Genomic DNA, 23,194 nt, shown 5'->3' on the forward strand with positions numbered 1-23,194 from the left:
CGGGTCCTCCGCCGCTTTGCTCTGTATCTCCCTGGTCTGCGGGGGGGGGGGGGGGGGGGGATGCAGCTAGTGCCCCCCCAGCAGACCAGGGAGATGTGGAGCAAAGCCCGGGGCCTGTGGTAGAGCAGGTGGGGCGCTGCCGGTTGGTCCCGCAGCACCGCTCCTTGGCGCTACTGGACCAAGCCGGCAGCACCCCAGCTGCTCTGCCCCAGGAGTCCTGATTCAGCCGCTGCTGATCAGTTTCAGCAGTGGCTCAATCAGGACGCCTGGGGCAGAGCAGCTGGGGTGCTGCTGGGTTGGTCCAGTAGCGCCGAGGAGCGGCCGCGCAACTGGACCAACCCAGCAGCACCCGAGCTGCTCTGCCCCAGGCGTCCCCAAGTCAGCCGCTGATGAAACTGACCAGCGGCTGACTACAGGAAGCCCGAGGCAGAGTTGCTCTGCCCCAGGCTTCCTGGAATCAGCTGCTGATCAGTTTCAGCAGCAGCTGACTTGGGGACGCCTGGGGTTCTTAAGTTGAATCTGTATGTAAGTCGGAACTGGTGTCCAGATTCAGCCGCTGTTGAAACTGATCAGTTTCAGCAGCGGCTGAATCTGGACGCCAGTTCCGACTTACATACAGATTCAACTTAAGAACAAACCTACAGTCCCTATCTTGTACGTAACCCGGGGACTGCCTGTATTCCCTCTAATTTTTTTCCAACCATGTGTGGAATAAAATGTATGTGCACTTGAAGCATGTGCATATGTGCGCCACCAGTAGAAAGACATACTGCTAGCTATGGGAGCTTTGCTAATCAGCTGGATGGCTCCTGAATCTCTCATGAGTAGCTGCCCAAGTGCTCAGCTTACAGAGAGCACTGCTTGAGACCCCTGCAATGGCAAGGAAATGATTTAGTGAGATATATTCAGATAATTCTGGGAAATGCCACACCCATATCCTGCAAAGAAAAGTGAAAAATCCATAAGGACACTACCAATCTGATATGGGGTAAAATTTCTTCCCATCATCTCAGACCCTGACCACATGAACAAGAATCAGCTAGCCAAGCACCTGAGAAACACAAAGTTTAGTGCCACCACACACCTTGACCTACCTTTACCAGTGTCTCTCCTCTTTGATGCTTCAGAGGAAGGAGATTAATGCATTCTAGGAGGAATTTTTTAGGGTTATAAGGTGAATCTATTCCTGATTCATGTAATTGGCCAGCTGAAACGCTGAAGCATGAACTTTCGGAATATAGGCATAAACTGAAAGTGAGCTCCACGGCTGCTCAGACCTGTTCCTTACCATTGCAAGCAACCTCGATATGCAATCACACTCATAGATTTGTCCATCTCTATCTTAAATATCATTAATTTTTGTCCCCACAACTCCTGTAGGGAGGCTATTCTGGAACCTCACTGCGTTGAGGATTAGAAGCTTTCTTATAATTCCCAGCATGAATTTGTCCATGGCCAGTTAATATCCACATGTTATTTTGCTGACATTGTGTTTGAGCTTAAATAGCTCTTCACCCTCCATGATATTTACCTCCCAATATAAAAAGCAATCATATCTCCTCTCAGCCTGCTTTTTGCTCAACTGATTGGGTAAAGCTCTTCAGCTCCTCTCGTACAGTAGACTTCTAGTCCCTTGATCCTTCCAATAGTTTTTCTCTGCATCTGTTCTAGTTAAAATTAAATATACAAGTGTGTTACCGTTTAAATAGTTTCTATTACGGTTACACACCATCTTCCAGCCCTGCTCCTGGAGAGCTGGCTGATGCCCTGCACTGCTGGCTCTGTATCAGGGTCTGTAACGCAGGGCAGCAGCTGGCTCCCCAGAAGCGGGGCCAGCATAAGCCAGCTTCCGTCACACACCACCTCCCGGCTGCCAGCCCTTCTGCAGAACCCGCAATCTGTAACCACTAAGTTTTTTATTGGATACAAGGTTACATTATTAACTGTGTTTTTACATCCCCATTTTAAATTAATTTTTCTTGAACATAATTGACAAGAATTGTACATAGTATTTCAAATGAGGACTCACCATTGCTATTTTGGGATAATTTATACCTATTAGTAAACAAACTTAGAATGAATACTGTCCTCAAGCATGGCTACAGAGTGCTGCTAATGCATACTTACATGGGTGATGTCTTGTTTCTTACCTTTTTCACATTTGTGTTCTTTTGCTTTTTACTCTCCCATTGTATAGACGTTGTACTTTGATTTTTAGTTATTGTAGCCATTTCTCCTCTGCAGTTTCTCTTTTCTTCAGTATTGAATGTGTGTATAACATCCTCATTTGTTTGTTCTCCACTCATTCACTTCCTCCCTCTTCTTTTCATCTCTGCCTTCCCCTCATATGTTCTTTGATTTTCCCTAATTTTTCTCACATTTTGTTGATTTTGATGCATCCCCTACCTCCATGATCCATTTTTCTTTGAATCTCTTTCTCTTGTTTTAGCTGCACAACTTTCCCCACTTTTTTCATTACACACCCATTCCTCCCTTGCCTCTTTGTATCCTCCCTTAGTTTTCTGAACATATGTACCCTGCTGCTTGTGGAAGCTCTTGAACATCTTTTGGATGCTCCTCATATATTTTTGTGCATGCCATTTCATTAAGGATGTCAATGGGCATCTCTATGCTCCTGATTAAAGGGAACATTGGTATGATTTCTTATTTCTTCTGGCTCTCATTATGTGAATTGCACTTCAGAAATTCTGTTATACGTAACCTGCTTGTCATAACTTACACCCCCTTTGTTACTTGTGAATTTTGGCCACCTCAGTTGATAACTGTAAGCTGGCATGGAAATACCGGGAGGGGGGCTTTGCAGAAAAAGCAAATATCTGAAGGTAGGAAGTAAATAGGGTGCAAGTAGTTGTTTGCTTGTTTATGTGACATGCCATTCATATTTTATTCTTTGTTCTATAATTTTAAAGTATTTTTCTTTCCCTTTCAGGTTGTAGGGGGCCTAGATATCCACAAAAAGATGGTGGTAGATGTGTGACTCTTTGTAGGGCACCACCCAACACTTTTGCTTTCTTCTCCATCTCTGAAGATCTGCTCAAGACGTCCAGCAACGCTCTCTGTGTATTTAAATGGAAGTATTTTTCTCTGTGAAGCCACATTTTCCAACATGAGCCTCATGAAGCCAACTAAGTGTTATTGAACTTTATTCTCTCAATAACTCAGTGTAGCACTTTAAAGTCTGAAGGACAGCAAGATGGAAAGAGCATATCAGTGTGGTGGAGAAAGGGAAGGGGTTGGCTTTTTAATTTATTTTTCTTCATCTTTTATAACAAGGAAATATCTATCTATATATATGCTTGTCTATTTATATATAGATATATATGTAGCTTTCTATATGTAGTAGTTAGATGGGCTTTAATTTAATATACTTGATTCAGAAACAAAACTAGAGTACAAAGTGCCAAGCAGAACATTAACAGTTCAATATATGGATATACATCCTTACTTTTATTTCACACAGTTATATATAAATATATATATATATATATAGTAGAAGAATGTAAAAATTTAAAAGAGGTGTTAGGTAAACTGTTTTCCTTTTCCTGCGATTGTTGAGATGTTTCTATATATTGACTGGCTGACAAAGCATTGCTTCCTGTTAATTTACCTTAATTACCTTTTTGTATAACAGGAGACTGTTTGTTTATACCTGTTAATATATTATCAGGGACTGTCTCTTTACTAAATAATTTGTAGTACAGCTCTGCTTAACAGTATGAGGAAAATATAGTTTAATGCTAATGCCAAGAACTTGTCCTTGTATCCATATAGTAACTGCAGCATGCATATATGGTCACTTAATTCTGCCACCTACTAATGGGGATCAGTTGCATCTATTAAATAGCCCTAAAGATCTATAAATCAGTTGTGAGATTAATTTGATACAACAGCTGAAAATGTTTGATGCAGTTATGATTTCTCTTGCACTTAGCTTAATGAAATTTAGAATTGATATAATTGTGCAGGATTCCCATTTACTCATTTTATACATTGCTTATGAAATTATAAAATGTTTCTTGACACTAAATTTGTTTCAACCGTAATAGTTTTCTTTCTGCATTTTAGTAAAGTACTACAGGTAGCATAAATAGCTGGCATTATTATATGTGTGTGTGTGTGTGTGTATGTATGTATATATATATATATCTAAAGAGATATATGTATATAGGATTCATACAGGAGGAAAATTTTGTTAACCTATGCCATAGAAGAGGAAACTTCATATTATCTAAATTTATATCTCTTCCTCTTCTCCAGTCCTTCACTTGGAGATTTTTTTTTTTAGATTTGTCCATATCATGCTTTCTAATGGATGGTAACTTGATATATTTGTGTGATATAAAAGTAGCGGGCCATGTTCTACAACTTTATATCATCCCTTCCCTTTTCTGCAATGGTACTATTGGCTGGAAGAAAAACACATTTACTAGATTTTAGGATAGATCTTTTCCTATATAGCAGTTTTCTATTAATGTTTTATAATCAGCAGTGGAAAGGGCAGGTTGTATGAGTCTACTTAAATGGAGTGTACCTGTCTGCCATAGCTGTTCCTTCAACTGAGTGCTGCACATCATGGGCTCTGTCTGTGAGAGAGAAATCCAGGTGCTTGGTGTCCTTGCATGACATGAAGTTTTGCATGTAGATCGAATTGAAATGTTCCTCTTGTTTACATAATTTGCATAATTTAAAAAGATAATGTTGCCAAACTTTGGTAAATGTTAATGTTCAAACAAAATCTCCACTACATGTAACTTTCTTCCTCTGGATCAGTACGTGGCTTATAATCCCAGCCAGTGGTTGTATCTGTTCCATTGTCAACTGCCATGTGCTCTGCTTCAAGGGGGAACTAGTCTTTTGTGAATTTTTTGTACATAAGTATTTGTTACAAACATTTTAGCAAATGCTTTCTATTTCTCTTACTTGCTTGTGCATATCTTGGCTGGCGTTATAGAAAATAGTGCTGTTATTTCCTTATTGGGAGGGGGATAAGGTTTTTTTAGTTTGTGTGGGGAAAATGGTTTATATTGAATGTTAGGTTTTTCCTCTGCATGCTGCATCATATGTTGTGGGAACTATAGAATCTTCATACTATATGAATAAAAAAATAAAATATTTGACCCTTGCCCTAGTACTCAATGTTTTTGTTGAGCTTTGTCAGGATGCTTAACTTTACATTTTAAAAAATTAATATTGAAGAACTCAGAATCCCCATGTTGTCGTTAGTCTAAAGAAATTGGTTAATCTTACTATAAAATTCCTGGTGAAAGCTTTGGATATTAGAAGATGCAAGCTGTCAGTGGGAAAATTGTCATTTTCAGGTGTAGTGTTTCACTTACAGCCTACTCTATTAGCCTCATTAGTTCAGGCAGTATTGAGATTTTTTTTCCTCTCCCTTTAAGCCCCCCCCCTTTTTTTTCTCCCCTCATCTGAGGAAGTGGATTTTGCCCACATAAGCTCATTATACTATAGGTAGGTTAGTCATGTAGCATCTTACACTTTTTTTAAATCATTGGAGTGATGTTCTGTTTGCAGTGTGCTGTGTCTTAGAAGTTCTCTCAATTCTCCCTTTTATTTTTGTTGCCTGAGAAAATACCAGAGCTGCTTAAGCTTCTCTGTACATGGTTGGATAGCAATTTGAAGACTGCTTTTTAATTACTCCATTTGCTACAGTATCTGACATCTCAACCTGATATTTGAAGATGCACTAAGAATGTCCCTACTCATCATTTGTAGACAATCTCGCTGTGACAGTGGAGGCTCATACTTCTCCTTACCAGTTCTGTACAGTGTGATCTCCATCATGTAGTATGCTAAGCATCATGACAAGTTTTTGGGCTGTAGCTCATATGCACAGGCTCTACTTCCTTCCCCCTCTAGGAATTTCATAACTCAAAGTAATAAACAAAAAATTAATGACTGTTGCTGCTGGTCCAAGAACTTCCTTCTGAAACCAATGGTCTCCTGACTCTAAATCAGGCCTACTCAGCACATGGCTGGTGCACAATAGTTTGGACTGTCATTGCTCATTAAAAGTTCTGTCATATGGGTGGAAATCAGGTAAATATTGCATTTTATTAATATCAGCAGAAGTGACAAATGGGGTCTGCATGTTGTGTAGTCTTGCCTTAATTTTTGAATTCATGCCCATCACTGTGAAAGCTATTTGCATATATATCTGCAACCACACTTAAGCTGCAGCCCCCAGAGCTTCCAAAGTTGAGTAGCCTTGCTTTATATTGATAAAAATAAAATTAACCACTTTTAGTGATAAAGTATTAATCTTTAATGAACATGAGGGTTTAAATTAAATTACTTAAATAGTGTCAGACATCTGAATGAAAACAGACTGCAAAAGCAGCCCTATTTTCTAAGCATCCCAATCAAGTTGAACGAGGCTGAGCACCTGTATGCTTCATGCAGCACTTATTTCTATACACATTAACTGTGTATTAAGATCTCCTGCAACAATATCTGTATAGTGGATACAGAGTCCCAAATTTGAGTCCGAAGTCTTAGAATCTTTCAGCTGCTCTGCTTGCTACAGCTCTAATATTGCCATAGACTTTTGATGGAGGGCTTCCTGCAAAGAAGAGAGACATGTTATAATATTGAGAGAGAACCATTAGTACAAACTCTGCTGTAAGATCAGTGCTGTTTATGAAAACTTAAGGTGGCTCCATTATTGCCAAGATAATCTGCCCTGTGTGACAAGAAACTCCAAAAGAAATTATCAGTTTGCCAACAGATTAAGGAAACATCTGGTGCAAAATGTCAGATTCTTACATAAGAGGAGACCAACATTGCAAAGTTTCATTGAAGCACAAATAGTTGCATTAAATGATAGATTTGTTGTTTACAAGAGACTTTCCTGCCCAAGTCATTGCTAGCTAATGGGCAAATTATATACGGAACACTAAGTCTGTGCTAATTTTTCATTGTATTAGTTTTAACTCATCTGTTTTGGTAAGCGCTAAACAAAAGCCAGAAATAGAAAAGGTCACTAGTGAGTGTAGTCCTCTTCTCTGCCTAAAGCACAAAGCCAGGGAGGTGTGTACACAATCAAGGAACAATTGTTATCTTTACTCTGCAACAAAACAGAGTACCTACAGGTGGGATTGTTTCCAAAGAGTAGCAGTCAATTAGGTGAGTAAATATGGGTTCAGATTTAGAATAATCTTCTGGCAAAACATTTAAGCCTTACTTAAAATAGCAATGATTGCAGTTTCCCCTTAAGTAAAGATCTTACAACAAATCAGTGTTCTTGGACTGAGGTTAGTTACCAAGGCTTACCTAAAATGAGATTGCAAATTGCTGTGCGTGCCATCTTAATATTCTGAAAAGATCCTAATATATGAATTTTCCTGTAAAACAACCAAAGCAGTGTTTTTTAAAGGTTTTCCCTTTAAGCATGTAGTTAATGTTACAGCATTCAAGTGAATGAGATTCAAGAATGAACACACTAGATCTTTAGAATCCACTTGTACTTTCTACATTATTAATTACAACATTTGTAACATGACTGAAGTGGTGTTTTCCTTTTCCTTCATGCTACCAGCAATAGGTGGAATTTCTTTCCTCTAGTATTTAGGCATAATTTATTTCCTATAAATGTAAGGATTAGTTCACTTGATGGTGCCAAATTTGAAGAGGTCAAGATTTTGAGCTGTTATGATGTAACCAGGTTTAATAGCAGTGACCAGAGCAGAAACTGATCTGAAAGTCCAAGACTCCATGTTGCATGTAAAGACACTAAGCATGCCAAACAATGAATTCATTATCTACCCTTCTGAATACAACATATACATACTCACATCTATGGATGCCAACTATATATTTGCAGTTAGTACCTGAAGATGCATCTTAAAACACAAACCTTCACCTGCATTTCCTTTACTACAGTGGTTCTCAACTTGTGGCCCACACCACTGTGGACCATGTGACATCCTTAGGGCCATACAGCCCACACCTCCAGCCTAGAGCCCCTCCCCAAACTTCAAGGCCCTCTCCTGCACCCCAGTTGCACCCCCAGCCAAAGCCCTCACTCCTGTATGCCAAACTTGTCCCAGCCCTGAGCCCCCTCCACACTCAAAGCCCCTTAGTCCCACCTCTGTCACAGGAGTTGTGTGCACGAATATGAAGGTGTAACCTCCACCCATCACCTCCATATTGGTACACACTAATTCCACTCAAGGGTGGGAAAAACTAGAGGGAACACTGAACCACTGATGTAGCGGGTATGCCTTGTGTCTACAAAAGAGGGAAAAGGTAGAGTTGCACTACCCCTGCAAGGTTCTGCTTTAAAGTGTCCTCAAACATGGAAGCATTAGAACAAATCCCCAACATCCTGCTGGCCTCATCTAACTTTTCTTCACCACGTCATTCCACTGGAGGGCTGATTCAGTCACAAAGGGGGCTAGTTTGTCAATTTAAACAAGTATTTTCATATTTTGAGTACTGTACCTTCAATCTTTAACAACAGAATATGGCTACCCATATTCACTGATCTTGCCAGTGTTTCAAAGCAGCAGCACCACACAGAGCCCCGGGGTCAGATGGGGACTCCCTAGCTAACCCTGGGCTCCATGTGGCATTTTTGCAGAACCCGGAGTCAGCTGGGGCTCCCCAGCTGATCCCAGGCTCTGCACGGCATTTCAAAGCAGCAGTACCGCATGGAGCCCTAGGTTAGCGGGGGGTTTGAGTCCCCCACTAACACCAGGCTCCATGCGCGTATGTCCACAAGGGCCCTCTCAAGAGTTCCACCTTTGTACATTTCAAAGGAAGAATGCAGACGTGCCTATAGACTAGTTGATGGAAAGTCCATCGACTACTCAACTAGTAAATTAATTAATATTTAACATCCTCAGTTTACTGCAAAGAAGTATCGATAATTGATCAAATACAAGTTTTTGGAACTGCACATTGCCTGGAAATTAAACATGAAGAGTCTACTTACGTATCAGCAAGAACTATTCGTGTCCTAGTTACATTTTCTATAGTGAATTTAGTTTTTCCACCTTTTCCTGCTATTCTTCCTATTGCTCTAGAAAGGTGATCTCCTTTCAAAGGCTTGACTAAAACACAAGGGAAAACATTGAATTTCATTAGCAAATAGCTACATGTATTTCAATAGCAGTTATCAAGTCTTTCAAATCATATTACAAACAGGAATCAGTATTAAAATGTCTCTCTGAAGATAGGGAAACCCTATATAGGGATTATATGACACACTACCATAGGACAGCAGTTCAGTCCGGAGGTAGCTCTGTTTCAGAGACCAATATAATGACCACTGTGTAAGATCAACAGGAATCACTGCTCATATGGTTGGGGAACAAGGACTAATTCCTGATGTGAGCTGGGAGAGGATCAAAACAAGAGGATGTGAAATTAACATGCTCCCATAGAGCAGAAGTGAAATTAGAAACATCTAGTTCTTATACACAGATGGGCAATACTTTTGATGGGGCACTTCAAGATTGACAAATGGCTAAGGGCCACACTTTTTTATGGAAGGGATGTGGGGGTCTGGGGATGGAGGTTGGGTGCAGAAGGAAGTTTAGGGCAGGGGACTAGGGTCAGAGGGAGTTTGGGTGAAAGGAGGTTGTGACCAGGGGCAGGTGATAGCAGTGCAGGGTCAGGGAAAGGGGGATGGGTGCAGGAGATGATTCTCGCCTGAGGAGGAGTACAGGGTATGGGAGTAGGGATGTCATATAGCAGTTAGCATCACCTTTAACAAGTGATGCTTACTGGTTCCTGTTAACTGGTGGAGTCCAGAGTCTGGAACCCTGCAGACAGGGCTGCTCTGGCCCCCCAGCTCGTGCCACCTTTAATTGGTTAACCGGTTAAACAATGGGTTAACCAATGAAACAGGATTTTACATCACTATACGGGAAGTTGGGACCTGAAGGAGAGGAGGTGCAGAGGGTTTGGGTAGTGATCTGGGACAGGGAGTTGGGATGCGGGAGGGGATATAGTGCTAGATGCAAACACTGGCTGGGAGGTGCTTACCTAGGCGGCTCCCAGCCAAAAGCCCATCTGGTCCAAGGCAAGCTTTCTGTCTGCCACAGCTCCAAACTGCTTAAAACAGCTGGCTGCTCCCACTATATGGTCTGCGCCATACAGCAGGGGCAGCAATGAGAGCTGCAATGATAGGGCAGGGTCAGTGCACAAAGTCTCTCTCCCGCACCCTTTACAAGAGGCGTGCAATGCTAGAGGCACATGGAGGGAGCACCAATCTGTTTTGAACAGCCCAAGGCTGCAGCAGGCAGAGAACACACCTTGGGCCAGATCAAAATGCTTGGTGGGCCATATCTTGCCCATCTTTATCCTTATTTCTTTGTATCCAAGCACCTTCCATTAGTGCATTAAGTAATGTAACCAACGTGTGTCAGCTGTGGTTCCTCAGGGAGAAGATGAGAAAACTGTATGTGCAGTGTAGTGTTTTGTAATGGTAGGGGTCTTTTGATTTTTTGTTTGTTTGTTTGTGTGCAGCTCCACGCAGCTTGATGAGTGGAGTCAGCTGTAGCGAAGACAGGGCCAAAACATCATTACCACCCATTAGTTTAAAATCCAGAACTGATTCCCCACCACACACCCAAAATTAATTAGGTCAAGAAAACAGGAAATCCAGATTAGGAATATAGGCAACATTGACCTGAAAGGTCTAATACACTGCTTCTAACACTCAAGAAAATTTGTGACATTTTAGGAAAAAGGCAGCCATACCGCCACCATGCATTCTAGTTAGTTTTGCACTGCTGCACATGCATAGGAAAAAAACGTCTTCCCCTACTCACGGGGAAGCAACATATACTCAAGGAGACTTTCATGCTTTTTCAAGATTGCATAAGGAGTGTTGCTGGTCATGTTGTTATCCAGCCCCTCAAAAAAACAAACCCAAAACACCTGAGTACAGAAAGACTGCCCTGCCACAGTAGTGAACGGCACAGGGTGACTACTTACTACAGGAAGCAATATATCTGCTACATAACTTTGTTTACCTGTCTTAAATTCAAGGTAAAGGTATCACCTTTGCAATGCTGCTCCTCCCTTCATAGCAGATATATCTATTAGTCCACACAATGTTTAAAAAAAAAATGCAGCACAGGTTTGCTAATTCTTAAATTGCTATTTAGACTCTGAGCTCCTTGGAACAAGATCTGTCTTATTTTGTACAGCATCAAGCACAGGGCAACTGATCAAACCTCACAGGAGCCCAGTAGAGTCCCCCTACTTTTCAACTAAGATACAACAGAAGTGTTGTGATGAGGTCTCCTTAGATTGCTGCTTTGGCAAAACACACTATAGCAGTGTGTTGCCATAAATGCTTGTTAAATTCAGTTGTATGCGCTACTGTACTGTATTGCCAGGAATAATGCTGTTCACTTATATACTACGCTATAATATAACTCAATGGCTCGCAAGTTCTACTGAATATTCAAGGGCAGTTTTCTTTTGGCTCAGAACACAACACCTGATACACTACTGAAAGTATTGCACAAAACACTTACCATCTGTAACTTCAAAAGATTCTAGAAAAAGGTCATCTAATCTGATGAGAGCAAGAGCATCCTAAAATATTTTTAAAAATTAGATTATAACACTGCCAAATACAGATCACAGAGCATGCTTAAGGAGCTGCATTATATACCTTTTAAGACATGTAAATAATAAAACATTCACAGACTGACCTCACACAATGTAACAAACAGCATCAGGCTAATCCACTGAAGAATTAGTTGGGTGAGCCTATGTTCCTGTATAAGGAATCCTGAAGGAGCTTTAGCTGCCCGTTACTATCTCTACAAACAATATAGCTACCTCCCACCAGAATATGCAGATCAAGGAAAGTTCATTAAGATGAAAACTTAAAATGTTGAAGCCAGTATACAACCCTGACAATCAATTCATGACTTATTTTAAGGACCAAAATAACAAGTATTTTTTAAACCAAAAGACCTTTAAAAAAAAATAACCACTTAGCTTATCTGGTGCATTTTAAAGTTTTGAAGAATGAGACTCTCTTAATCAAAAGTACATGATAGATATAAGCAAAACAGATATATTCGTTTTAATTTGCTAGGTCCCCCTCCAAAGGGGGGGGGGCAAATCATCAGAGATTCAATGTATCCCTTTGGTGTGGTTTTGAAATTAAATGTTTACACAACACACTCTCCTCTCTAGCTTTACAAAGGCAAGTTTATTTCAGGAAACTAGATAAAACCTATATCCCATGACCAGCATTCCTGTAGAAACCAACAATTTCTAGCAAGCAGGATTCTATTATCCCTACTTATTCCACAATTTATAGGTGATTGGGCGTTCGGTCTGCTGAAGACTCACCTCAACTTGAAATCCAAGAATAAATGCTTTTACAAAGTCAGCTGCTTTTGTCAGGGCACTTACATCTTTTGTCTCTTTGCAAGTCTATAATATAAACAAAAATCAATCATCATGTGAGAGATCATGACTTGAGAATCTCACCTAATATCTTCTAGCCCCCCAACACGTCTACTCACCAGGTGGAAATATACCAGTGCCCCAAGTCAACCTTCTGCTGTCAGATCTACTTGCTTGGGTCCAAAGACCCAGAGTTCTCCTGAATTAACAATGCCTTCAATTAATGCTGGTGCGCCACCATGAGAATTTATGTTGCTACTGAGCCCAACCAACCAATGCTGGGCAGCCTCTCTCTACACCAAGTCAGTTTATGCCCAACAAAGTCCTCTGCCAGAAGGATGGGGGACGGAGGTTTTCCTTCTTCTGGAATAAATCCCATGTCATCCCAAAACAGAGAGCTGCAAGATGAGAACCAGGGCTGGCACTACACAGTTTGATGGCCACCAGCAGCAGGCCCCGTCTACCAGATTATTAGTAAACTTGTATGAAAGGAACCCCCGCTAACATCTCCTTCCAGCACAGGGATTTGTTTGCTGGTGTAGCCTTGTAATTTTGTAGGTAATAAGTTAGTTAGAATGGATGTATGTGAGAGCATAAGTTTGGATTCAATTTAAACACGTAGGCCTCAGACAGACCAGGCAGCTTTGTTAACTTAGCTCCAGCTCTGTTTGATGTTAGCACCTTCTGATGTTGAAGTGAAGGGAGAGAACATTGTAATGCATAGTAATGTTAGTGTTAGGTAAAGCTTTGTAATAGACAGAAGGAAATTTAATGTTGAAAGACTTTGTAACTTTGTTGAAGTGACTAAAAGTACCCTTTGTTCCATGCCGCAATTGTATAAATGTATTGTTTGTATGAGAGACAGAGTGTATTTTAGGAGAGATAAGTGTGAAGGCCACTGCATGCCCAGATGGTCAGAGGCATCAGAGACTCAGAAGGAGGAGCCAGAGACTCAGAAGCACCAAATAATTATCAACTAAGCAAAAGCACACTGAAGAAGCAGACTACCCAGGCAGATTGACAAACCCTGAAGTCAAGCACTCTTTGATAAGGAACTGATAACAACTTTCACCGGAAGATAACACCCGACTGTAAAAACAACCTCCAGATAAACACACGTTGCAGAAAGACTGATTGTGATGCTGAATGACTGATTAAGGCCTGATAAGGCAAAATGCATAGACTCACGTGGAAGGAAAAAAAAACAAGAATGGGGTGTCTTGTATGGTTCTTCGGGTTCTGTCCTGCTACAACCATGAAGCACCCGTCTGGACTGACGAGAACCTAGCTCCTCCCTAATACACAACTTATCTGGCCAATAGGTTGGGTCGAGCAACAGACTGATAACTATTCCATCAGCAGGACATCTGTGTGTTGTGCGTGTTACTTTGTTATATTATCAATAAATACGGCATGTTGCCATATCCCCCTGAAAAAGATCTCATGTGCTTCTTTTAAGCACAACACTGGGACCCCTACCAAGAACTGTCTGTGCAGGAAGCCCACAATTTTGGCCAGGTTGAGATTAAAGTTAATGACTACACATCTATGAGATTCTACTTAAGTATGTGGTAGATTTTCCTTCATTTGAAGTCCTTAGATTAAACTAGATAACCTTCTAAAGATATGCTCCAGATGAAACAGACATTAAGAGCTTGATACAAATGTTGCTGACTATACCATCCAGGAGGTCAGATCAGATAATAGTGATTTTTTGGGGGGGAGGGGGGGAGTGTCTTATGAGAGGTCAGTGACATGCAGAAATACAGATCTATACAAGGAAATGGCTCAAGAATAAATTTGTGTGTCGTCAACATAAAGGAAATAAAATCATTTAAACATCTAAGGGAAAAAAGGTGACCCACAAGAAAGCCTTGTGTGACCACCACCAGGAAATAAAGAGGAGGACTCTCAAATTGAAACACTACAGGCAGAGCAATGCAGGAATATAACCACAGAAGTCAAGCATGCAAACTTTCAAGAGCAATAAAATGAGACAGCAACAAAGTAGACAACTGAGCAAGGAAGATAAATGGAAGAAACTGAGCCTCATGGCTGGAAGTACATACAGGCAGTCCCCGAGTTACGCGGATCCGACTTGTGTCGGATCCGCAGTTACGAACGGGGCTTTTCTCGCCCCGGAGGACGGGAGCGGCGGGACGCCCAGATGCGCCGCGGTCCGCCGCCCCCATCCTCCGGGGCGAGAAAAGCTGCTCCCCGTCTCCCTGGTCTGCAGGGAGACGGGGAGCAAAGCCTTGGAGCACGCCCGCAGCGGGACAGCCCGGGCGCGCTTGAGCTGTTCCCCTGCGGGCGTGCTCCGTGGCTTTGCTCCCCGTCTCCCGACCAGCAAACCAGGGAGATGGGGAGCAAAGCCGCAGAGCACGCCAGCAGTGGGACAGCCGCGGCGCGCCTGGACTGTCCCGCTGCCCGCGTGCTCTGCAGCTTTGCTCCGCGTCTCCCAGGTCAGCAGACCAGGGAGACGGAGCAAAGCCGTGGAGGACTTGGGCGGTCCTGCCACCCCTGTCTCCCTGGTCTGCTGGGGGGGGGGTGCAGCTAGTGCCCCCCCCCCCCCCCAGCAGACCAGGCTTTTCTTGCCTACCCCTGGGGTAGAACAGCTGGGGGCTGCTGGGTTGGTCCCGCAGCACCGCTCCGGACCAACCCGGCAGCACCCCAGCTGCTCTGCCCCAGGCTTCCTGGAATCAGCCCCAGTTGAATCTGTATGTAAGTCAGAACTGGTGTCCAGATTCAGCCGCGTTTGAAACTGATCAGTTTCAGCAGCGGCTGACGCCAGTTCCAACTTACATACAGATTCAACTTAAGAACAAACCTACAGTCCCTATCTTGTACGTAACCCGGGGACTGCCTGTACTGAAGACTGGCGACAGTGAAAGCACTGTATTTTCTGGTCATCCCCCTATCTCATTTCTCTGAAGCATCAGGGGCAGTCATAGCTGGAAATAGGAGACTGAACAGGATGGGCCCATTCACTAAACACTGAGTCACTTGCCAGGATTCTTTGGCCATCTCCTTAATCATTTCCCTGCTATTGTAGGGGCCTTGGAATTAGGAGCGACAGACATATTCTTTCTCTCTGGCACCAATCTAGAATCCTGTAGGCTGTAATATTTTGGTCTACATCAATTAGAGCGTATATGCTGGGAGGTGTTAGTGGTCTGATACAAATAGTCAGGCTACATAATCTGGTGGGTCCTGCCCAGTCTTTAATTCTATGACTTTTACCACAGAATAGTGGGCAGAAGCATGAATGGAAGGGATCTAGGATGAAAATGGAATAAGAGAACCCTACACAGTGAATGTTGCAAAGGAAATGGAGTTCAGAAATGTAGGGGGAAAGATTGGTCAATTAATTAAAAGTGATAAGGGATTAAGGTGGGCTTTCTTTTCTGATTTATATAAAGATTGAACAGATCAAATCATGCTTGTACTGAGTATGGAAATAAAGAATCAATGGACACAAATTGGATATATGTAAAGGGAACATACAGAAACCTATTGGTGAGCATTTCAGCCTGCCAAACAACAGTCTGATAAACCTGCAAGTAGCTGTCTTGTCACAAACCAACTCCACAAGCCAGATCTACAGGGAAGCGCCTGGAATCACAGTTCATCCACAAATTCAATTCACATGCTAATGGACTCATTCATGATATGGGTTGGTTGGGACACTACCTACTTACTCATAGACTTTAAGGTCAGAAGGGACCATTAAGATCATCTAGTCTAACCCCCTGCACAATGCAGGCCACAGAATGTCACCCACCCCCTCCTACAATAATCCTCTCACTTATATCTCAGATATTGAAGCCTTCAAATAGTTTGAAGACCCCCAAAATGCAGAGAATCCTCCAGCTGTGACCAGTACCCCACAGTACAGAGGAAGACGAAAAACCTCCAGGGCCCCTGCCAATCTACCCTGGGGGAAAATTCCTTCGCTACCCCAAATATGGCGATCAGCTAAACCAGTGGTCCCCAACCTTTAGAGGCTGCCGAGCGCCAGGGGGCGTGGCCGTTTGCCTGCCGGGCGCCAGGGGGTGGGCGGCCCCCCCCCATAGCCGCATGCTCGGGGGCGGGCCCCCCCCGCAAGCGCCGCGTGCCGGGGTCTGGCGCCCCTTCCTCCCCCAAGTGCTGCGTGCCCGGGCCGGCCCCCCCCCCCCCCAAGCACCGCACGCCGGCGCCCCCCGCCCGAAGCGCCCGGGGCCAGCGCTCCTCCTAAGCGCCACGTGCCCAGGACCGGCGCCCCCGTCCTCCAAGCGCCGCGCGCCCAGGGCATGAGCGGTCAATTCGTGGCACTCCCGGCGCCGGCGCTTACCATGCACCCGGGCCGGCTCCGGCACAGCGCATGCACCACGTGCCCAGGGCCAGGCCAGCCCCGAGCACTTGGCGGGCGCACAAAAATGGCCCCGCAGGCGCCATGGCGCCCACGGGCACCGTGTTGGGGACCACTGAGCTAAACCCTGAGCACGTGGGCAAGACTCACCAGCCAGACACCCAGAAAGTACTTAATAACCAGTGAAAATGCTAACAGCTCTCCTAGTGGTATCCTTCCTGTCTTGGGAATCTATCTATCGACTTTGATTTTTATCTGCTTAGGTTTAAGCACTCATTCTCCAGATACTTAATGATGCTCTCTCTCTCCCCTTCCCCTCTCCTATTTATTTTGAGTTTTCATATCCCAAACTCATAACTCGGGTCATCTGAAGAAGTGGGCTGTGCCCACGAAAGTTCATGATACCATCCACATGTTTTGTTAGTCTATAAAGTGCTACCAGACCATGTGTTGTTTTTTTCTGTAACAGACTAATTTGGCTACTCCCTGAAGCTCCAAAAATAAATGTATGTATAGGGGGTGGAAGGTGAGATTAAAAGACCAAAAAAAAAAACAAAAAAAAAAAAAAAAGATTGAGGATACTGGAGTAGGTGGAGAAGGAAAGCAAGTTCAAAGACTCAAGTAGAACCATCAAGTGCTAGAGGCTCAGGGAGGAAATCATGCTGGATTTTATTGGAATTTCTTTTGATGGTGGGAGGCATCCATTTTTTTTTCAAAAAGGGAAATTGCTGTACATTTTGAATAGCATTTTAATATTGTGATACCAAAAAAGTTAGAATAGGTTTAACCTCTCTAATCTGGCACCCTCAGTATCTGACTGGTTCTGAATGGGAGAATTTTCCTGACCATGGGAGGTCAATATTGTCTAGCAGCATTACCAACATGTCTAATTACTGGGCTGTTAGAGGACACTTAGGAATAAATTAGAGCTAAGTAACATCACAGAAGACAGAGCTAGGACTGGTGGTTGTAAACAAACTTTATGGGACCACTGGAAACTTGGCCACACCCATGAAAATTGGACATCCAGCTAACTAAAATCATGCCGGATGACAGATGTTTCTGGACCAGAGAGTTCTGGACTAGAGAGGTTCAACCAGTAAATAACTTCTTCTAATTGTTCAAACACATTCAAGAGCAGGGGTACTCAACATGCGGCCCACGGGCTGCATGCAGCTCATGGCCCATTCGTTTGTGACCTGCAGTATGGTTGGATTTACCTGGGGCTTAACACGTGGCCCGCAAGTGGGATCCTGTGAATATGGCCTCCACTGGGAACACACTCTACAATGGCGAGGCGTCTCCAAGGTGGGGTGAGCATGCAAGCGGACGGACTGGCTGGAACAGATGGGTACAGGGTGTCAGCATTTCTAGCCCCCAGGGAGGTGGTGCCAGGAGCACCGAGGCATTGTAGGAAGTGCTAGCTACTTAGCCTTGTGGATAGAGCCTGACTGGCTCTCACTGGCCACATTTGGGTCCAGTGCCATGGCTTAATCTTTGTATTCATGCCATCAACGTGAAAGAAGCTATTTGCATATATTTGTATGTACATGCAACTACATTTAAACTGTGACCCTCAGCATTTGCTGAATCCAGTGCTTTTTGGTGCCGGACCCAAACATGGCCAGTGTAAGCCAGTCAGCACCTCTCAGGCTCTGCTCACCAGGCTAACCAGCCAACAATTCCCATAATGCCCCGGTGCTCCTGGCACCTCCTCCCTGGGGGCTAGAAATGCCAACGCCCTGTACCCATCTGTCCCAGACAGCCCATCCGTTTGCATCTTTCAATGCTCACCCTGCCTCAGAGGCACCTCGCTGTTGTGGAGCATATTCCCAGTGAAGGCCATGTTCAAAGGATCCCACCTGCAGGCCACGCGTTGAGCCCCGCATAATCCCAAACCACACCGCAGGCCACAAACAAATGGGCCATGGGTGCATGTGGTCTATGGGTTAAATAGCCCTGGTTTAAAGGGCTCAGGCCTTCCCCATGGCTGCCAGGCAATACACTGTCCGGCAGGCACAGGGAAGGTGTGAGCCCTTTAAATAGGAGCAGGTGAAAAGGCTCAAGCGTCCCCAACTCCTATGCAACATGCTAGCAGAGAGCCCTTTAAATATCAAGAATTGAAAGGGCATACAGCTCCCATCCCCCACGAACGTGATGCCTGGGAGTCGCAGGGGAGGCGTGAGCCCTTTCAACTCCTGCTATTTAAATGTCTGTCCCTTCTGCCCAAGGCTCCGCCTCTTCCATCTGAGGCCCCACCCCTTTGAGGTAGCCTGCAACCACTTCAAACATTTTTGAAGTGGCCCTCATTCAAAAATTACTGCCCACTCCTGTGCTATGATGAATAAAAAAAAATCATTATGGGATTTAACAGCCAGAAAACCTGTACTTATAACAGCAACAAAAGTGTAATAAAGTCTTAATTATTTACAAAGCCTTTTGTTCTGCAGTAAGATCTAGCATTTGGGTCACAGCCAAAATTTTCCTGCTCCAAAAATTGATTTTTCCCTCCCTTACAAGGATGTCCAGTTAGAGAGAGAAACTGATCCTGAAAGTCAGCATTGCACGTGTTAATCCCTTTCTCTAAATGTTATTGTTTATGAGTAAAGTACCTGCCAACTAGTAAGTTGTATTTTGATCATGCAAGTTTTACATGGCTCCACATTAGTTTCCAATAGGTAATAGCTGAGATCTAGATAATTAACAAGTTTTTGTGCTAATTCAGCTAACTGATGTGCTGCATGAAAATACAGGGAAAGAGGAGTTTTCTCCTTACCTTGATTTCTACATTTCTTGTTTTTAAATTAAATCTGATTTGAAGATGCAAGTGTTCTACAATAGGTGTGAATATTTTCATCCAGTTCTCTTTCAGAGGGGTGTATCTGTTTGCTGGTACAGGAATTTTCCTCATTTCATCTTTTCCGCTCTAAAAAGAAAAGAAAGTTTAAGGAGAACTAATCATTATGACCATTCTTGCAAAAGGACAGCTTCTCAGACTGTTCAATCTTCAAATCACGTTATTGCCTTGAAGTCACAGCACCAATGAAAGAAAAGAGTGGTAAAAAACACAGTAGCTCTAAAATTTCAAAAGACGCAGAGTCTGCCAGTTCAGGGAAAGTAGTTTTATATTTTATTTATGATAGATATTAGACTGGTCTTGAGTCCACTTGTAAACTTCTGTGGCTATGTGGTTACAAAACTTTTTAATGGTTCTTCTCCTTCGTTTCTTTTCACAAAATTCAGCTGGTTTGCTAAGTTGGTGGTACATCCACCTGGTCTGGCTCAACTGCATTCTGCTGAATGGAGTCTTCCACTATGGGAACTGGGGAAAGTGGTGCAGGATATGTGGCTATGCCAACGAAACACTACCCCATATCTAGTGCATCGTTCCCTCTACTCTTTTTTATCCATGTGCAGAATACATTTTTGTGTGTGTCAAGGCAACGTGGACCACCAGTAGAAATAAAAATACCTAGCTGTGGATGCTCTGCTAATCAGCTGGGTGGCATCTGAATCTCTCCTGATTGGCTGCACAAGCGCACAGCTTAAAGAGAACACTGGTCCTATGTGGATGCATGCTGCACCCCAGAACCTGGCAGATGCGACAATGTCATCCAGGATCACCTAGTCAGAGCCATCCCACCGGCCAGGAGGAAGGCTTTCATCAACTCCACCATCTTCAGAATGATCAGCCAGCAACTCCCAGACATCACCAAGAGGAGCAAAGAAAGATCATCACAGTGGACATCACGGTGCCTTTTGAGAACAGGAATCTAGTCTTCTACCATGCCCGATGTCAGAAGATAGAGAAGTACGCTTTTCTGGCCCACACCATGAGAGCTTGGAACTACAAGGTGCAAACCTATGCGTTGATACTTGGGAGTCCTGGGCGCTTTGGGATTAGGGATGTTAGCGTATAGTTGATTACATGATTAACTGATAAACCTAGGCTTATAAATTAATCATATCAACTATACACAATTCCCCTCCCCCACACATATACTGCCTCTATATCAGAGGCAGCAAGGAAAGGGGATGGAATCTGGTTCCAGGGGGAGCCAGTTTTTAATTTGGCTCTCTATACATGCTGGCTCCACAGTGTCACCTCCTCCCCTTTGCTGCCTCTCAGAGGCTTCTGCCTGCCATCCCAAGCTGCCGCCTCTGTGGGACGTGGGGGAAGGCCGGGGAGGTAGCTATGCAGAAGCTGGCATGGTTACGGAGCCAGCTTAAAAGATGGCTTTCCATGCATGCCGGCTCCATGAAGTTGCCTTCCCCCCCACCTCCCACTGAGACAGTGGCACGGTGGGTGGGAGGGAAGGATGGAGCTGGTACATGTGTATCAGCTCCCATGAGCTGCTTGTCCCCACACTGCTGCCTCTATCAGAGTCAAGGGGGGAGGCTGGCTCCCGCCTGAGCTCCGCCCCCCACCATGTAAACGCGTAACCTAGGCTCAGGGTTTCCCCACCAGCATCGGGGTGCCCACGCTGGTGCTCCAGCCCTCCCTCGTTGTCCCCTTGAAGGGCTGGAACACACAAAATCTACTAGCCAGGGCCACCCAATGCTCTGGTGTGGGAGAGGAATGTTGAGAGTGTCTATGTCAGTGAGGGTTGAGATTATATATATATATATATATATAATTTGCTTCTCACTTTTGTGCAGCTCCCAACCCAAAAAAGGTTCCCCACCTCTGGTGTAACTGCTAGAGCTTCCAGCGGTTTCACATTTATATAAAAAATAGTTAACATCCTTACTTGGAATCCCAACAAGCCAGTGTTGACCAGCTCCATATACAGTCAACACTACACTCAGCTGATGTGGCAGAGCATGGTGTTGGATGCCATTAGCTGGTCAATGGACATTCACAAGGAACACATCACTGGACATTGAGTGTACCAAGAGAGATGAATAAAACCACCACAGATGAACGCAGCCAGGGAAGTAGCCCAAATCTTTCCTTACCAGACTGTTTTTCCAACAGTCAGCCTTCCCCAAATACTGACAGACTGAGGGACAATTGCCACTTGATAACATATTTACTTTCCACAATAAACTCTGTAAAATTGCCCATGAGTGATATAACCAAATACTTGTTCACCAATACCTAAATTGTACTGTTTAACTTGCACATCTAAATCTAGGTCAATGCTCATTATGGACTGTATGTATCTCAAAATTCTTAGCAAAACTTTTAGGTTTAGATCATTCAAACATGACACCTCGTTGTAGATACTTTCCCTTCTTTATCTGTGTACCATATCAATCTTTAATTTAAAAGATTAGCTTTAGTGCAATTTTACTGGAAACAGGCAGTGCCAGGGTACTGGAGAGTTATTAGCAATTACTTCAACTTTTAAAAAGCTGAAACTTCTTGCTGCAAATGTTTCCCCAACTACTCTTGCTTAGTTTCAAAACAATGCTCTTCAGTACCAAGTTAACAAGCTCATCTTCACTGGAGAAAAAGTGTGTCTGCAAAAATTACTATAAAACCGGAAATCTAAATTCTAGCTAAAGGGACATAGTCCACTGAAAAGTTACACTTCCATCTAAAAATGTGTACCTATCATTTCTAATATCACTTGAGCTGAAAAGAGGAGAAAGTGGCTGCTTTTTTCTAGTTACACCCTTCAGCACACGACTTACTGGTCTCATTATTTCCCAGCACGGTCATGTATCATGTGTGTATACAAAAAACAAAAGGAGAAAACCCATGAAACAATTCCGTAGCCGCAAAACCAGAGAAGTTTACGGGTGGAGTCAAGATTAGGTCTAGCGCCCTCGACTACTTTTCTTGCTTTAAAAAAAAAAAAAATCAGCTTTCAAATTAACAACATCGCTCAACACGACAGCTTCATCGGCAGGGAGGTGAAACCTAACAACTTCTCCGCTGCCCCCGGTACTCCCACTGCGCCCTTATCTACAGCCCTAAGGCGACAGGACACCCCCCCCCCCAAACCCCGGGCTGCCACACGGCTGGCGGCCGGACCCAGCTGTGAGCCACGCTAGGAGCTCGGCCTTGGCACGGAGGCGGCGCAGGGGAGCTTCTCCCCCATGGCGGCCCCCGGCGAGCAGGGCTCGGTGACAGCGGACCGGGCAGCGCGGGGCCCCGGAGCGACACCCCCGAGATTAGGCCCAAGGCCCGGCGCGTCCCGTCTCACCCTGAGCGCGTCCGCGGAGACGGGGGGGAAGTTGGGCCTCTTGCTGGGCCGGGGCTGCCCCGTGTCCATGGGGGCCCCGCCCCGCTCCAGCTCGGCCGCCCGTCGCTTCCGTTTGCCCCGCCGGGGGACCTTGATAAAGCCGCCGGCCTCCGCCGCGCCCTGGGTCTGCGGGGCTGGGACCCCGGCCCCGTCCTCCACCGGCCCTTCCATGCAGCACCCCACGTGCGGGCGAAGCCGGGCTAAAAGATCGACGTAGCCCGGGCCCACGGAG

The 23,194-nt window shown here is 44.3% G+C and overlaps 2 protein-coding genes across 3 annotated transcripts in view; one reads left to right on the forward strand and one right to left on the reverse strand.

The window, feature by feature from the left end:
- Positions 1–5,144, forward strand: part of PPP3R1 (protein phosphatase 3 regulatory subunit B, alpha) — a 76,357-nt gene extending 71,213 nt beyond the window's left edge. For both annotated transcript variants that reach the window (XM_075925564.1, XM_075925565.1), the window contains exon 6: positions 2,951–5,144. In XM_075925564.1, coding sequence (XP_075781679.1) covers positions 2,951–2,998 — 48 coding nt within the window. In that variant the 3' untranslated portion in view covers positions 2,999–5,144. The remainder of the gene's footprint in view (positions 1–2,950) is intronic.
- A 1,136-nt stretch (positions 5,145–6,280) lies between these two features.
- Positions 6,281–23,191, reverse strand: PNO1 (partner of NOB1 homolog). The gene is made up of 7 exons (XM_006114100.3): positions 22,924–23,191; positions 19,545–19,694; positions 12,364–12,447; positions 11,532–11,592; positions 8,975–9,092; positions 7,312–7,382; positions 6,281–6,601 (listed from the first exon to the last, which is right to left on the reverse strand). The coding sequence occupies exons 1-7, from the start codon at positions 23,131–23,133 to the stop codon at positions 6,534–6,536; spliced, it is 762 nt and encodes a 253-aa protein (XP_006114162.2). The 5' UTR covers positions 23,134–23,191; the 3' UTR covers positions 6,281–6,533.
- Between the last annotated feature and the right edge of the window lie 3 nt (positions 23,192–23,194).

This window comes from Pelodiscus sinensis, chromosome 3, assembly GCF_049634645.1.
Source record: "Pelodiscus sinensis isolate JC-2024 chromosome 3, ASM4963464v1, whole genome shotgun sequence".
NCBI lineage: Eukaryota > Metazoa > Chordata > Testudines > Trionychidae > Pelodiscus > Pelodiscus sinensis.

Bases quoted from the DNA above. Each gene is read 5' to 3' on its own strand.
- PNO1 (XM_006114100.3), bottom strand. From the start codon at position 23,133: ATGGAAGGGCCGGTGGAGGACGGGGCCGGGGTCCCAGCCCCGCAGACC. The intron at 12,448-19,544 runs GTAAGGAGAAAA...TTTATATTATAG, and splicing joins CAAGAAATGTAGAAATCAAG to ACTTGCAAAGAGACAAAAGA. The intron at 11,593-12,363 runs GTGAGTCTTCAG...AAAATATTTTAG, and splicing joins TTCTTGGATTTCAAGTTGAG to GATGCTCTTGCTCTCATCAG.